We start from the raw sequence: 15,672 nt of genomic DNA, 5'->3' as shown, positions 1-15,672 counted from the left end.
ATGGCAACTGCCTTCCATTATTTTTCCTTCCCTTCAAATATTCAACCAAAGAACTACAATCTAGGAAAACAAACTAGGAAAGAAATAACAATCAAACAAACCAGAATTGAAATAACAAATATGCTTCCCAAAAATCCTCTGCCTAACAGAGCAGTCCCATGAATTAAGGAGCATCTTCCTGATTTGCATCAACATCATAGCAAAGTCTTGAGCCTACTTTGTGCAACTTGTTGCTAAAAGCGACTGAATGAAGTAAACATGCAGCCTAGTTGTGCAACTTGATGAAAACCATTGTCCTGTACGCATCCAAACAGCCGGCTGAGCTACTGGCGGCTTCTCTATTGCATCAAATGCAAAGCAGCATGATGAAGTAGTAATTTTGAATGGAACCACGACTTCTTAATATTGGTCTATAAATATGAGCCTCATCCTTACATTAAATCATAGCAAGCATCTATCACACACTACCAAGTCCAAAGTTCTATCTCATATTTTTCAGGTGTGATAAAATGGCGATGCCTATTGATATCACTCTCCGGCCGTTCAAAATCTCCGATGTGGATGATTTTATGGGTTGGGCTGGTGACGATAATGTGACCCTCTATTGTAGATGGGATACCTACACCTCTAGGGATGATGCTTTGGACTTCTTAGAGGAGGTCATTAGTTCTCACCCTTGGTATAGAGCCATTTGCACTAATGATGACCGTCCGATTGGGTCCATCTATGTGATGCCTGGGGTTGGAAAAGATCAACGGAGGGGAGAGATTGGATATGCTATAAGTGGAAAGTACTGGGGAAAAGGCATTGCAACAGGGGCTGTGAAGCTGGCCATTTCATGTGTGTTCAAAGAAATGAAGTTTCTGGAGAGGGTGGAAGGATTGGTCTATGCAGAAAATAAAGCATCACAGAAGGTTTTGGAGAAGGCTGGATTTATCAAAGAGGGTCTTCTGAAAAAATATTTCTTTGTCAAGGGGAAGAGTAGGGATATTGTTGTGTATAGTAGCTTTGTTGACGAGTATAGTGTTGCTTGGTAATTGTGTCAAGGAATGTGTAGTGATATCATTTGGTGCTAAAACTGTAAACCAACTTTTCTATCAGTGAAGTTCAAGGTAATCTAGCCTCCAAATATTTTGTTACTTTATTTTAAGTACCTAGCCATCTTTGCATCTTTTTTTTATGACTTGATGATGTCTCCTTGAATGAATCTGGCATAAGTTGATTGTCAGATCTCAAAAAGCATCCACCAAAATTTCTTATTGGAAGTAGAGAGAAATAGGGTCAACAAAATGAAGAGGAGAATTTGAGGGCAACAAGGAATTGCCAAAAAGCTGTGAAGTTGACCATTGCGTGTGTTCATGGAAATGAAGTTATTGCATAGATAAAGTTACATGATTGGTTCTAGCATGAAACAAAGAAACACATAAATTATTGGAGGAGAAGGTAGTTTTTGACTTTTCTTTAAAATAAACATATTAGGTCTTATAGTAAACGGTAGATTTAAAAACATAAGTTATTTTGATGATAGGCAGGCATGGAATGATGGTGACAAATTAATAACTAGGGACCAAATGGATGGATACAACCACCTCACGGAGGGGAGACCAAAATAAATTGTGATATGACAATGAGCTAGAAAAGATGTTTAAGTGCTAGCTGTTTTCTGTAATTCAAATACGGAAAATAATGATAGATTTACTATCTTCTTATTATTCATTTATTATTTTTTTTTATTTTACTTATGATTAAGAAAGTGATTATTAATAAAATTATATATTTTTTAATATTTTCTTAATAACTAAAGATGTTAAAAAAATATTTAAAAGAAAATGATAAAAAAAAAAAAATTTCAAATATATGTAAATAGTAAATAGGTAGTAACTTTATCACTACCCTTCAAATACGCATCAAATTAATAAGCTAGATGTAGAAACTTGCCTCTCTGAAAGATCAAAGGCTACAAAACACATCACACTCTTACAAAAATGATTATTGATTACCAAACTGATTTGACAAAAGAGGCGGGTGAGGTTACGTTCCCACAACCAAAGTAGACCATTTATGGTGAATTTAGGTGGGTGCATTTGGGGGTGATTAAAACCCAAATCTACTGATTGATTTGATCACGTACTAGAATTTGGATTTGCATAAAATCCATGCCAGATCTTGACTTTCTAAAATCATGGATTTCAAATTACAATGAAAAGAGTTACATAAACACATTCTAACCATTGAAAACTTACAAGGCTTCCCAACTTCCTATACAGAGAGCATATAGAACCGCCACATTTTATCATCAGAGATGGCAAAACTCCTCACTCTCTACATACTGCTTGTAACCCTCCTCATCATAAGCGGTAAATGTTTCAAACTTGTGCATTTTGTCATTTTATTTCATATGATTTATTGGATTTTCCTTTGCCAATCAAACCCTCTTGGACTTGATCTTCCTTCGGCATTCAAGATGTAGGGGCTTAATCAAATGTTCATATATGACATAGCCATGTCTCATCTCATCCAATCTTGTGCACATATGTGCTGTGCTCTCTTCAAAGCTCGGAACTCCGGAGAAACCAAATTAACCTTTTTAATAACAATGGGATCGTGATCCTAGAAAACTCCCAACACAACCCATTTGTAAGATTCCATTTCTTTTTCTTTTTGCAGCATCCTCGCTTGGACAACCAACTGTACAAAAGGTGCTTCTGCAATCATTTGGCTGCAACAACATGCATAACTTTAAGACGACAATAACCCCCAATCCTTACTATTTCCCTTTTGTCCTTTTTTTTTTCTTTTTGAAGTTTCATATACTACAAAGAAACAAAATGTCTCCTTATTCACAGTTGAGAAAGATTGAGACCTTTCAAGGCATAGAATTCACTGAGATTTCTAGTGGCAAAGCAGAACTTGGCTTGTCCAAATGTGACGGGATAACAAGCCGCTGCAGAGACTTGAGAGCTACTGTTAGCTGTGCAAATGAGGGACGCAAGTTCGGCTCACTGGGAATTAACAGGAAGGAAAATCAATCATTTGAACTGTATTTAACCTAGTAAAGGATAATTGAAGGTGTATGCTACGGTTCAGATTTCTTTAAACTTACGTCTGCCAACATTCCCAAATTATCTTAGCAACCACAGGATCCATTTCCTTAGGAATGTCCAGGCGCCGCTTCTGGAAACCAACTGCACCCACCACTTGCATTGGGTTCATCCCACCCCAAGGTGATCTCAGAGTAGCAAGCTCCCATAGAATGACTCCAAAGCTATAAACATCACACCTGGATATTTAACAGAAGATATGGTAAGGTGGTCCTTTAGGTTCAGCAAGGCTGTAAACAGTCACAAAACTAAGTTACTGCAATATATTAGCTGAAAGCAGTGTCAGTGAAAGCACTAGACGTACTTGAGTGCAGAAACTGTGGAGCCTAGGCACAAATGCAAGCGAATGCCAAATTGAAGCGCACACACTTCTAAAGATAATGTATGATAGCAAAAAATTTATAAAATATAATGTAGAAAGTTTTAAAAAGCAAGATGACAATATATTTAGCCTATTTATATATTTAAGATATCTGACAGCCATAGTTGGATTAAAGTACATTGTTGAATCAAAATATACCAAAAAAGCTCAAGAATTGTAGGTATTGACTTCTATCCTAACATAAGCAATCAAATACCAATTCATCTAGAAAGTGAAATTGGACTATTAGTTGAGTTTAAAGTACACATCACAAATGATAACGTGCAGCCATGGAACGTAAATGATCTTCAATATCAACCAAATACTTCAGGAATATTTGTTTACATAATTTTCTGGATCTTGAAACAAGATTTTTTTTTTCCCGGAAAAATTACAAAAGCGTGCTTTTCTATGGTTTATGCTCACAACAAAAGTGCCAAAAAGTGCGTTTTTGTAAATGCATTTTGCTTTTGGTAAGCTATTTGCTTCCCCTTGGCGCTTTGCAATTAAGAGCGCTTTTACCAACATTTTCCCATTTCCTGAGCTGCATTTATTAAAACCAAAGCCAGGAACACAAGTTTTTACAAGATTTGACACAAGTTGTCATATTATTAGCAGAGAAATTTTGGCATCTTTCAAGAACAGTAAAAAAAAAAAAGCATGTTTCTAATGTTTCCCACAGATGGTCTCCCTACCCCCAACCCTAATGTCTTTGATGAGTAACATAACTGTGGAGTTATGGTATTAGTATCTTTTCTGCCATTAATCCTTAGGACCAACACAAACCCAAACATCAAAACCCATATCCATCCCAGATTAAAACAGTTGGCCAAAACAGACACTTCACACAAAAATTTCCTCAAGCACAAACAAGATGTGCCAAAGCTGGCAAACCATAAGACAACTGGACCAGCCAGTCAGTATGAAAAATTAATGGACCAGGGCTACCTAACTAGTATAATAAGATGAATGAACATATGCCAAGTAAAGCTGAAGATACAAAATAGAAATATACTCTAAAAATAAACAACTCACTTCTCATTTGAGGGCTCATTGCGGAGAACTTCAGGTGCCATCCACTCAGGCTTAACACATAGACAAAGACACAATCAAAGATGAAGGAAGAAAGGGTGTCGAAAGTAAGCTCATGATAATTGCCATCTCTAGAAACAACCAGAAATAATAGTGAATAATAATCCAATTCTCACCGTTCCTGCAGTTGATTTGGATGACAAGAAAGTGTGATGCTTCAAACGAGACAACCCAAAATCACAAACCTGCATGTAAGCAATATAGTCTGTCAGACCACAATTACAAAGACTTGTATATTTTTGGGAGTGCATCAATTCTCCAAAGTCTAATCCCAGTTTTGGCAAGTAAAGTTCTTTCAAGCATAGAATTTAGGTAGATTTCTAGGGTTCTGAAGGCCATCTTACCAGCATATGAGGGTTAATTGCTTTTCTAAAACAAAACACTACATACAAATTTATATGTTTCCTAACTATGTCTATTCTATGGCCCTCTAGCAGTTTTAAGAGTATGGTTTTCCTACCTTTCATTAAATGCGTGTTTCATTCTTACCAAATGGGAAAAGGTAATATCCAAGAGTTCACAAAGATGCTTCGATTGTTATTCTTTTATGGGCAAAATGCTTCACTGTGCAAAAGATGTACTGCACTCTTACTTATAAAAAAAAAGATGTACTGCTCGAGTGCCAAGGCATCATGGCCTACTGTGTTTTCTCTTTTTTTATTATTCTTTCTTTTTAAAACCAAAATTTCACAACTCAAATCCTTTCCTACCTTAAGCTACTATCCAAGCAGCACCAAAATCCTAAGAACAGCAATTGGCCAGAGAAGTGCTGCAGATACTTCAATCTGGAGCAACACATAAGCAGGCAGGTTTCTAAGTTTGTCCCTAGGACTGTTCACATTTGGGCACGCACAGGGCATGATATGATTTTATTTTTTTAAGTGGGCCATGCCATGAAAATTGCCGTAGTAAAAAACTAGATTTGAATATCATGTTCACCATGGATGCTTCATTCAATATGATTTCCACAAGGAGCCAATCATAAGTATAGAGGAAATCCCTTCTCTTGTTTTTTTCCCCATAGGAATGGAGCAAACAAGATATAGTTCTTGGGTTTGCTGACCACATAGACTATACATATACCCATGTCATGCCATGTGTCGTGTAGGACAAGCACTACTTTTATGCCTTCAGCAAGTAGACATAGGTCCATCTAGGTCAAAAGTAAGGCACTCACACCTATCCTCTTACACAAGCTCCTGGAACCAAGCTCTTCAACTGAGCAAACACAGAACAATATAGTATCGGATCTACTCACATTAATCACTAATTTCTCTCAAGTACAAGAGACTTTTCATCAGTTGGCCACTGGGAGTCCGCACTTAATATGTATTCTGGGTACCAGCCTGTTTAGATGATACTTCATACAGCCATTTATTAGCAACATAACTTGGCCGGGTCAAATTTGGCAGCAAAAAGAGTACGAAAAAATGCATCATCTATACCACTTATGATTTAAAAAGTTTAAACTATATTGGCATTAGATGTAATTTAGTAAAAAACGCTGCAAAACAACCAGAAATAGTCATAATTAACTAAAAATCGTGTCATATGCCAAACTCATACAAGGAATTCAATCTGTACTAATGGAATTAAATATGCTAACCTTGACATTCCAATTCTTATCAACCAAAAGGTTTGGTGACTTCAAATCCCGGTGAACAATTGTAGGTTTGCTGGTATGCAAGCAATTCATGCCCCTTGCCTGTAAGACAAAAAGAGCTTAAAAAATGTGTACGGATTAAAATGCGGTTTAAATAGAAAACAAGGGTAATGATGTTACCACATCGAGGGCCATTTTTATTCTGCGCTTCTCATCAATTTGACAATGAGGACGATGAAGTATCCGATATAAGCTTCCCCTGAAATATCAAACTTTAGTAACACAATTTATGACATATAAAAACCATGTATGCATTTACAAATCAATAAATACAGAACAAGGCACAGATTTATACCTTGGAAGAAACTCAGTAATTATAGACAGATTTGGGGGACGAGTAACTGCACCCACGAAAAGAATAACATTTGGATGCCGCAGTGTACGCATTATCTGTACCTTAGATTACAGACAAATAAAAAATGGAGGTCAATGATTTTGAATTGGTTATAAAGTAAAACCCATGGGTACAAAGCATGAATATTCTCTCTTAACTTCTGTAAGCATGTCAGGGGGATGATGTCATGGAAATTTTAGTGAGGGAAAAAAGTGATATCAACTTGATCCCATAATTTTAATCATGCCATCCCATTCTAACACCAAACTATAAACTTTTTTTTTTAAAAGCAAAGGTAATGTAATATCCTTAAAAGGGCAGAGCACAACCCTAGTACAAATAAAGTATACAAGAGAATCCCTATTCAGAAGAAAGGGGAGAGAACAATTCAGAAAATTTGAAAATCTATAAAAAAGCAAAGCATCACAAGCTGCTATCCATGTATAAAGGCGTCATCACTCTAGACGGGGAACCCATATGCAAGGTTAAAACCTTACACTTGTGTCTCTTGCGTGGGATCCAGCATATACTGTGATATCTCATATGATAAGGATAAGGGTAGGTGGTGAATAGGATCCCACATTGCTTGGGAAGAAAAAATTCTTGCTTTTTATAAGATTTTAATGTGGCTCCAATTGTACCATTGACTAGTCCTTTTGGAGTATAGGCCATTTGGTTTGGGCCTTCCATTGTGGCGTTACAAATGGTATTAGAGTCTATCCCAACAAGAAATGTAGGACTTGAGCCATTCCACCTACAACGGACTTGTCCGACAAGGACATTGGGAATTTAAGGGGAGGAGATTGTGATATCCCATATGATAAGGATAGGGGTAAGTGGTGAATGTGATCCCACATTGCTTGGAAAGGAAAAGTTCTTGCTCTTTAAAAGGTTCCAATTGGACTCCAATTGTATCATTGACTAGCCCTTTTGGAGTATAGACCATGTGGTTTGGACCTTCCATTAAGGCGTTACATATACTATCCATACTTACTTGTCATACTTTGGAATTCTACAATTCCTCCAAAAAAAAAAAAAACAGGAAAGCATATCCACCTCCCGAACTTCCATATTTGGCATCTATCACAATCTTCATAAAGCCTCTCTCTGTATCGCATAAAGCAATAGCCATTTACCCAATAATGGTCAATTAAACTGAATCAAATTTCTGACCCTAAACCACCTCAATTTATTGGGTTACAAATACTCAAACAACTCACTAATTTAAATTTAAGCCAATTCTTCCTCTTAAGAAGGATCTCTGAAGTTTTTCAAGCCAATTAACCACCCCTACAGGAACAGGAAACAAAGACGTACATTGGAAAATTGGAAAGTGTGCTTTTTATTTTTTTTTTATCGGTAAAAAGTGTGCTTTTTATTGAAGTCAAACAACCACCCTTGGACAAGAAGAGCCTGTTCTAATCAGCCAAACATTGTTATAGTTTTCAAGTATGTTATTCCAAATAGATACAGAATAAAAGCACCCAAAGGCATACTCAAATATTTCATAGCTACAGAAGAAATTTTACAACCAAGAATATGGGTCAAGCTACATTTTTTCTGGGTGCTGATCTAGATATTCTAAATCACACAACATTATTTCACCATCTCAGGCAATTTTATAAGCAATAGTTGAGTTGAACCATTGAGAAGTCTTTAAAGTTCAAATGCAAGGCTCTGATTTTACTTTATTTTTATTTTCTCCCTTAAATTGAAAGTGCACTATCTCATGCATATACAGAATGCTAATTTATTACTTACTTCACTTCTGAACTCAGCCAAAGCAACACCTGAGAAATCCTGGTCTAAGAACTTCTTCACAGCAACCTCCTGCACTTCAAAATTTACCAGAAGAAAATTTGATAATCAGTTTTCTTAATTGCATCTTCCAAAAAGTTCCTATTTCAATGTTGATATGTTAAATTACCATACCAGACATTGGTAGTAAAAGCAAAATAACATCATGCAGAGATGACAACAAAGAAAAGAATTGTCCACATTACACATAATACATAATTTTTTTTTATAAGTTATAATACATAATTAAGATAATAAAAATTGTTTGATAGTGATAGTATATTGTGATTCAGCATATAGCTTGTCAACCATGGTCCTGTGCAATGCCATCAAGTGTTTTCCACTTAATGATGCTAACAAACATGCAATATATATTATTTCCTGTATCATTTACTTTTTTAAATAAAAGCTCTTGTCAAATTAGTACAAGGGATCTATTGAAAGAAGAAAGGCATAAGTTAAACATTTGAATCCAAGTGGAGTGATATTCATGAATAACAAAAGCCATCTTCAAGATAGAAGAAATTATACGGTGCAGACAACAAAAAGACGACAAGATTTGATTCTTCTGATTTAAAGCAAAAGAGCAAATATGAAAACGTGACCAGTCTTAGCATAAGTATTTACTACAGGAAGGAATTGTAGAACTCACCGTGCCATTCAAATCAGCACGATAAACCTCTCCGTATGAACCTATCCACAAGAAAAAATGAATAAAATGCCCTATATATCCTGCAAACAAGAGGTTATTGATATGCAAGGATTCATTAACAACCCCACATCCCAGTAGTTTTTTTGTTAAGCATTATATTAGTACAGAGCAACTTACCCTCTATTATCCTCCAAAGGTATTTACCCTTCTATTATAGCCAAAAGAAAAAAGGGGAAAAGAGCGGGAAAGAGAGAGGGAAAGGCACTTGGCCCCTTGAAGGAAATTAATTCCCCATAAATAATTAATATGCTATTACTTTTTTATTTCTTATTTTCGGATAACTACACACAACAAACAAACCCACAAACCAAACTGCACCCTCCATTCATTGTTTTGCAGGGGGAGCAGATGTCATTTGGTCCAAAGACCATAGGCATTAGGCAATACACTATTGTGAGTAATACATATACAAACATACACATACCTTCATACATAGATGGAAAATGATTTGTACAGTCTTAGAGTGTGCAAGCCCCCCGTGTAGCCCCTTTGGAAAAAAAGTGGGGCACACTGAGACCCACATGAAAAAGTCAACTTTTTCATAGTGGACCCCACTTTTTTTTAAAGGGACTGTGTGGCGCTTGCATACCCGAGGACTGTATCTAGCATTACTCTACATAGATATACACATGAATGCCATTAATATATGCAAATATAAATACACATGTGCTTGCATGCATGCATATATGCAAATGAAACAAAACAAAAAAAAAGCTGTAAAAACCACCAAGATTGGCAAATTTAAACATCCAACAAGCCATATGCATTACCTAGTCCAATCCTTTCATAAATAACCAGATCATCCCAAAGAATCTCACACTTTCCTACATCCACATCATCAAATATTTCATCAACCCTACTTGCACTGGAATCAACAAACGACCTAACTCTTTCTGGATCCTTTACTTTCAAATTGTTGCCCAAAACCCTATTGTGCACCCATTTTTGATGATCATGGAAATTAATTTCTCTCTCTTCATGCTCTTTAATCACATCCACCATGTCACTTTGAGATTCCTCCCCGCTCCTCAGGTGCTCTCCCTTTGAATTAGCATGCAGGCCCTCAACCAAAGGCAACCTGTTAAACTGAACCATGCCACCTTCCAACAATGAACTGGTGACACCAATGGAATTTTCTGTATCATTGCCTCTACTGGATATAATTGAAATACCAGATGATTTGAAACCATCACCATAGATCTTTCCGGACGTAGAACTAGTGGAAGCTAAAGATGACAGATTATAGTCATTAGGTTCATGATTAATTCTTGGAAACAAACCCTCTGTATAATCATAGTCCTTTTGCCTAGGGACTTCATTGCAAGCATATCGATTCTTCCACATCAACGGTACAGGGGGTCGATCAGAGACATGGTTATTTCTTGGTCTCTGAGGATCAGCAACTTTATTCTCTGCAGGTTTGTTGTGCACAAAAGTTTTGCCAATTCCTTTTATCAGGAATGGATTACAATCCGAAAAAAGGTTTTTTGAGTCTTCAGGGCTAGTTTGATTATATGGAACTACATTGAGGTTCATCCTTGCACTTTCACCAACTACTTGGTCAACACGACTTCCTTTATACAGAGAGGTGCCAATTCCTGACGAGGAAAGATGATCTGACTGATTGGGAGTCCGCCAGTCAGATGTGCCAGATGAACCAACAGCTGTATCACCACTTTTACCTGGGAATGGAGGCAAGGACTCTGCATTTTCAGAACTGGACCTTATATCCAGAGGTGAGCTACTTTCCAATGCAGCACTTTGATTGCTGCCTTCACCAAGTAAAGGCTTTGGTCTTGAGTATGAAACTCCAATGTCATTAGAAGAATGCATAGATGGGATTCTGTTTATTTTCAGATTGTAAGGCTTAAACGTAGTTTCCTTCGCACTTAGAATATCAGCTGGTATAAGTGTTCCAGGAGCTCCCATTAGATCAACCAAAAACTCACTGAAAGCAGAAAAATATACATTAGATCCATTTATAAGGAAAAATAGGTTATGAAAATTTAATAGAAAAATTTTGAAATGCGCACACATTCCTTTTTAATAGCCACACATTCCTAGGGGTGCACGGGCACTCGGCAAAATGCACTCACATCCCTTGCATGCATCTCATGAAGAGATTGTGTAATGCATATAAGAGAGAACAAACCATGCAACATATATGAATTCTGAAATTTGGTCAGGTTATTGAGGTTTGGTTTCTTTGAGAAGACAAAAACTAAAACAAAAGAAAAGAAAAAAGAGAGCCAGAGAGACAAGAGGATGGACCATGAGACAGTAAATAGACAGTAAATACAACTTTAATCATAACAGAGGAAATAAAAAGAAAGACTTGAGCACTCAGATAAAAGTTGTACAAAAAGATTGATACACTGAAAAAAAAGTTATTTGATAATTTTCCAAATGTTGACTTCTACAAAGAGAGCAGAAGGGGGAGGCCAAGATCTGGCAAATTTCAGTATGAATTGGACATCTATCTCGCCACTGACATCTGATTAGCCGAGGAACGTAACCTGGTGAAGGAAAATATAGAGCACTAAAAAGAAGTCAAGATAAATTCTCCCCAAGCACATCCCTCTCTGGAGAAACTTTCTCAAGAGTCAAATGAATTGTCTGAAGTGGGTTTCCTTTATAAGACTGGTATGGTTAACCATGGAGAATAGGTATTTATCATGTCCCTCACATACGCTCGCTATACGTTTATTCAGTTTCAAGAGGAATTTCCACAACAATCTCATGATATAGATGGAGTTAAGAATATAAGCTAAATACTAAAGGATTTGGATGAAAGTTGCCTTTCAAGGAATTTGCACTTTCAAGGTATAGCGAGGGTGCTTGAGGGCCTACACATTGGTGCTACATTCCAAAGTATTTGCAATACAGCCTCCTTATATTGATGCAGATTATAATAAGCAAAAGCAACTTACAGATGTGGAAAAAGCTTGGAATAATTACTTTGAACACTAAAGCAAAACTTACTACACAAACATAAATAAACTGATTTCCTCAGTTATAAAAACCACAACTCTAAAATTGAAGTCTACCATTAATAATGAACAGAAAAAGAAGGCAGGAATCATAACCTTTCATCTTCCAACTTTATTATGTTGACAGCATCATCCTCAACACCAGTGTAATGAGTACCTTTTACAAGTCTACAAGGCATTCTCATATTGTCAGCAAATACCTAGATCAGCAGAAAAACGACAACAACGATACATATCCCAATTAGACACCTAATCACAATATCAAAGGATCTTCAAATAGATCATCAGTTAGCCCTAAGGACAAATATATTTCAATAAAAAAAATCGCAAGATATTGACTTAAAACAAATAGTTTTTCAGTTTTAATATAATACCCATATTTAAATGCCATGGATGCACACCAAGTGACTTATCCACCCGCCATAAGAAATGAAGATGAAACTGCTCAGATTCACAATGTTCAAACACCATACATATAAAAAGATTGGCTTGAAAATAAAAAATGTACGGCCACAAGAAACCAGAACAATAAGATACTGCCTATAGAGCCTAAAGTCAATAATAAAAGTCTGATGGCTGACCTTGAAAAGCAAGGCACGATGTCGAGAAAGGCCAATGTCTATGGATCCAATAGGCAACACACTTGTGTGAAGAGATGTCCTCAACTCTGTTCTCCTTTCCATCCACTGTGCTAACATGATATTAGCATCCCTCACAGGCCCACCCATGTGTCCTGTAACTAGCTCAGCAAGCCTTTGTGCCAACACACCAACCTCGGTGATAGGGAAGTCTAAAGCAATACAGTGTACAACTTGAAGTAACTCTTCCAGAGCAGGATCAATTGTTCGATTAACCATTACAACTTCAAAGCCAGAATTCCCAACGTTTGTTTCAATATCTGTGAGAGATGGCATCTTTCCTTGACTTGCCGAATCCATGGAGAGCCCGTATATGTCGTAAAAACCATCCACCACTTTATCCTCATAGTCAAGAACACTGTATTCCTTGTGAACCAAAGAGCCCAACAGACATCAAGCCAAATTAAATAAGCGTGGAAAACTTTTTTAAAACTTTTTCAAAACTGCAGGATATAAGCATGTAAAGCATACTTGAGCATAGTGAGATGTCAATTTATTGAAACCATGGAAATCTCTCTCTCCCTCTCTCTCTGTTTTACATATTTGAGCAAAGTGCGTGGATACTGGTCAGAACATTATTCTCTTGTTAAAATGAAACTTTTATAAAAGCCAGTAAGAGGTTACAAAAATCGAACTGAAGCGAACTGACTAAACTGTCAGTAAAAAAACAACCTTTACCACGTAATTTTTCTCCAGATTTACGAAAATTACCACTTCCAGAGGTGGAATCCAGCCAGACAGAACTTGGAGACTTTTCTACTCATATGCAATATAGCTTGCCTAAACAAACACCCATTTAACACCGCCTGATCATTTTTTCATCAGTATACAATAATTATACTGATTGGATTAATGGGCATAGCCCTAGGACATATACAACAGAGACACCTAGTCATGATTGTCTAGCAAACACCCCCCAATCATTATACCTGAGAAATGTCCAAGAAGACCAAATAAGCCAACTTGAGTCACACATGGAGTTTTTAAGTTTTTTGGACTTCAATCTTCATGAACCAAAGTTTTTACTTGCTCACAAAAGTAACATAGAATTTAGACACTTACCCCTATTTAACACAACCAGATTATCACAATCCTTATGAAGAAGCAGACAGCAGTAGTAATTCAGAAAAAAAATTCCAAAAAACAAGTAAAAACTCCCAAATGGCAGAATAAATTATACTTACAAAAAAATATATATATCATAAGAAAATTCATGAAAACTTTTGAGAAATAAGACTGAGGAAACATAACTTAGGAATGTACCACAGCATTTATTCTGGAGCCAATATGTAGTAAACCATTCCATCTAAATGTTGACTGATTTCATGAGAAGTAGTCAAAGATAACCACTTTATACATTAAGCTCATACAGTACAGCTCCCTATATGCAACCCGAAATTATCTCTTTTAACCAAAGTACCCCTTATTTTACAGTTAATCAAACAATTTCAAGGAGCAGGCAAAATTGGACTGCAATTGCCTAATCTACAACAATACAAAACCCAATACAAAAGGTCATATATTAATATCCCTAATTCAAGCTCATCCCAATCAAACCTCAAAAGACGGAGTTTCCACTAATTCAAAAGTAATTTAAGAAAGCTTTAAAAAGTATTCAAAAAACGAAGAGTAATGAACGACCAATCCGAAACCCAAACTCGGAATTAGCTAGGGAGAACCAAGGAAAGACCCCCAATTAATTATCATTCACAACGAACCACTACAAGACAAGAACTTGATCGAACTTCAACTCCAAGTGTTTCAACAAAACTCACCCAATACTGCCTCGACAGCGCCTCCGCCGTGACCAAGTCCTTATCCTCCACCGAATCGATCTGCTGACCACCCAAGCTCAGCAGCGTCGCGGCGCGGATCTGATCTTTCTCTGAAACTTCGCCGGACTCCGAGTTCGACGCGCTGATCGCCAGGGCCAGCTGAACCTGGAACTCCTCCTCGAACGAGATAAAGTCCTCGCGATTAGCCGCAGACGACTCGGTCGATGACACCGGACCCGTGGCTTCGCCAGCCGGAGACGGGAACGGCGAAGGGCTGGCCGGAGTGGCACCCGAGCTCTGACCGTTAACGGAAGCGGCTCGGTGATCGGAGGCACACGATGCAGACGTGGCAGAGGTTGAGTTGGGGTTTTCATTGGATCGATTAGGGTCATGGTTGCTTCCTAAATGAAGTTTCTTGAAAATGTGCTTCATCTCTATCTGAAACCCACTCTCACTTTCTCGCTCTTTCTCTATCTCTATCCCTCTAAAGGTTTCCCAGGCTCCCGCCTATATTTTCCCACTCTCTCCCTTTACCTCTCAACTTTCCCAAACTTTCTCGCCGTTTCTCTACCACTTCTAGTTATTGGTTTCTTGGGGCTCAAGAGAGAGGAAAGTGTTCGGAGGGAAAACTCAACGCAGTACTGTGTCGGTTCTATGTAAATATGTTGGGCCGTAACAAACAAAATAGGCATGTGTTTCCTTATATTTACGAAATTGGCATTCGCGCTTTCATACTCCAAAGTTGACAGAACGGAGAGGAATGATACGTTTGAAGCGCGGAGACAGTTCTTGCAAGGTACAAGCGTACCGACGCTGAAATTATTTTTTTTATTGAAAAAAAAATAAAAAATAAAAAAATTTTAAGAGAAACATGAGATCTTTTATCTTACAAAAATTATTTTTATTTAAATTTATACTATTTTATTAAATAGATTTCTTACATATCAGTATCGGTGCACAGTTTAGAAGCCGAATTCTCTTGTAAGAATACTTTTTCTTAAATTTAATCTAATCTAAAATTTAAATACATAATTTTTAAATTATTAAATATTATTTAACTCATGATATTTTTACACGTAGAATTTATAATATTTTTCAATTCAATACATTTTTACATGTAAAACTTGTGATTTTTTTATCTTTTCATAAATACATCTAAACTCATCTTAAATAGATTCTATAACTCTATCATCTCAACTCACTATTATT

General features: G+C 36.8%; 2 protein-coding genes across 5 annotated transcripts; one reads left to right on the top strand and one right to left on the bottom strand.

The window, feature by feature from the left end:
* Positions 1-509: 509 nt before the first annotated feature.
* Positions 510-1,037, top strand: LOC109009344 (uncharacterized N-acetyltransferase p20-like). The gene has a single exon (XM_018989788.1). The coding sequence runs from the start codon at positions 510-512 to the stop codon at positions 1,035-1,037; it is 528 nt and encodes a 175-aa protein (XP_018845333.1).
* Positions 1,038-2,094: 1,057 nt separating this feature from the next.
* Positions 2,095-15,077, bottom strand: LOC109009350 (serine/threonine-protein kinase EDR1-like). 4 transcript variants are annotated; one of them, XM_018989795.2, is made up of 14 exons: positions 14,464-15,077; positions 12,632-13,054; positions 12,147-12,250; positions 9,831-11,008; positions 9,001-9,041; positions 8,313-8,381; positions 6,513-6,613; positions 6,338-6,416; positions 6,161-6,259; positions 4,671-4,739; positions 4,498-4,547; positions 3,104-3,280; positions 2,864-3,002; positions 2,095-2,719 (listed from the first exon to the last, which is right to left on the bottom strand). In XM_018989795.2, the coding sequence occupies exons 1-13, from the start codon at positions 14,893-14,895 to the stop codon at positions 2,867-2,869; spliced, it is 2,958 nt and encodes a 985-aa protein (XP_018845340.2). In that variant the 5' UTR covers positions 14,896-15,077; the 3' UTR covers positions 2,095-2,719; positions 2,864-2,866. The 4 variants fall into 4 exon arrangements, with proteins under 4 accessions (XP_018845340.2, XP_035551583.1, XP_018845341.2 ...); XM_035695690.1 differs by having other exon boundaries at positions 2,095-3,002; XM_018989796.2 differs by having other exon boundaries at positions 2,095-3,002; positions 6,513-6,607.
* Between the last annotated feature and the right edge of the window lie 595 nt (positions 15,078-15,672).

The sequence above is a fragment of the Juglans regia genome, chromosome 11 (genome assembly GCF_001411555.2).
Source record: "Juglans regia cultivar Chandler chromosome 11, Walnut 2.0, whole genome shotgun sequence".
NCBI lineage: Eukaryota > Viridiplantae > Streptophyta > Magnoliopsida > Fagales > Juglandaceae > Juglans > Juglans regia.
Note: the sequence above shows the minus strand (reverse complement) of the source record. Positions and strands in the feature narration are given on the sequence as shown.

Bases quoted from the DNA above. Each gene is read 5' to 3' on its own strand.
- LOC109009350 (XM_035695690.1), bottom strand. From the start codon at position 14,895: ATGAAGCACATTTTCAAGAAACTTCATTTAGGAAGCAACCATGACCCT. The intron at 13,055-14,463 runs GTGAGTTTTGTT...TTGGTTCACAAG, and splicing joins CGCTGTCGAGGCAGTATTGG to GAATACAGTGTTCTTGACTA. The intron at 12,251-12,631 runs GTCAGCCATCAG...CTGCTGATCTAG, and splicing joins ATCGTGCCTTGCTTTTCAAG to GTATTTGCTGACAATATGAG.
- LOC109009344 (XM_018989788.1), top strand. From the start codon at position 510: ATGGCGATGCCTATTGATATCACTCTCCGGCCGTTCAAAATCTCCGAT.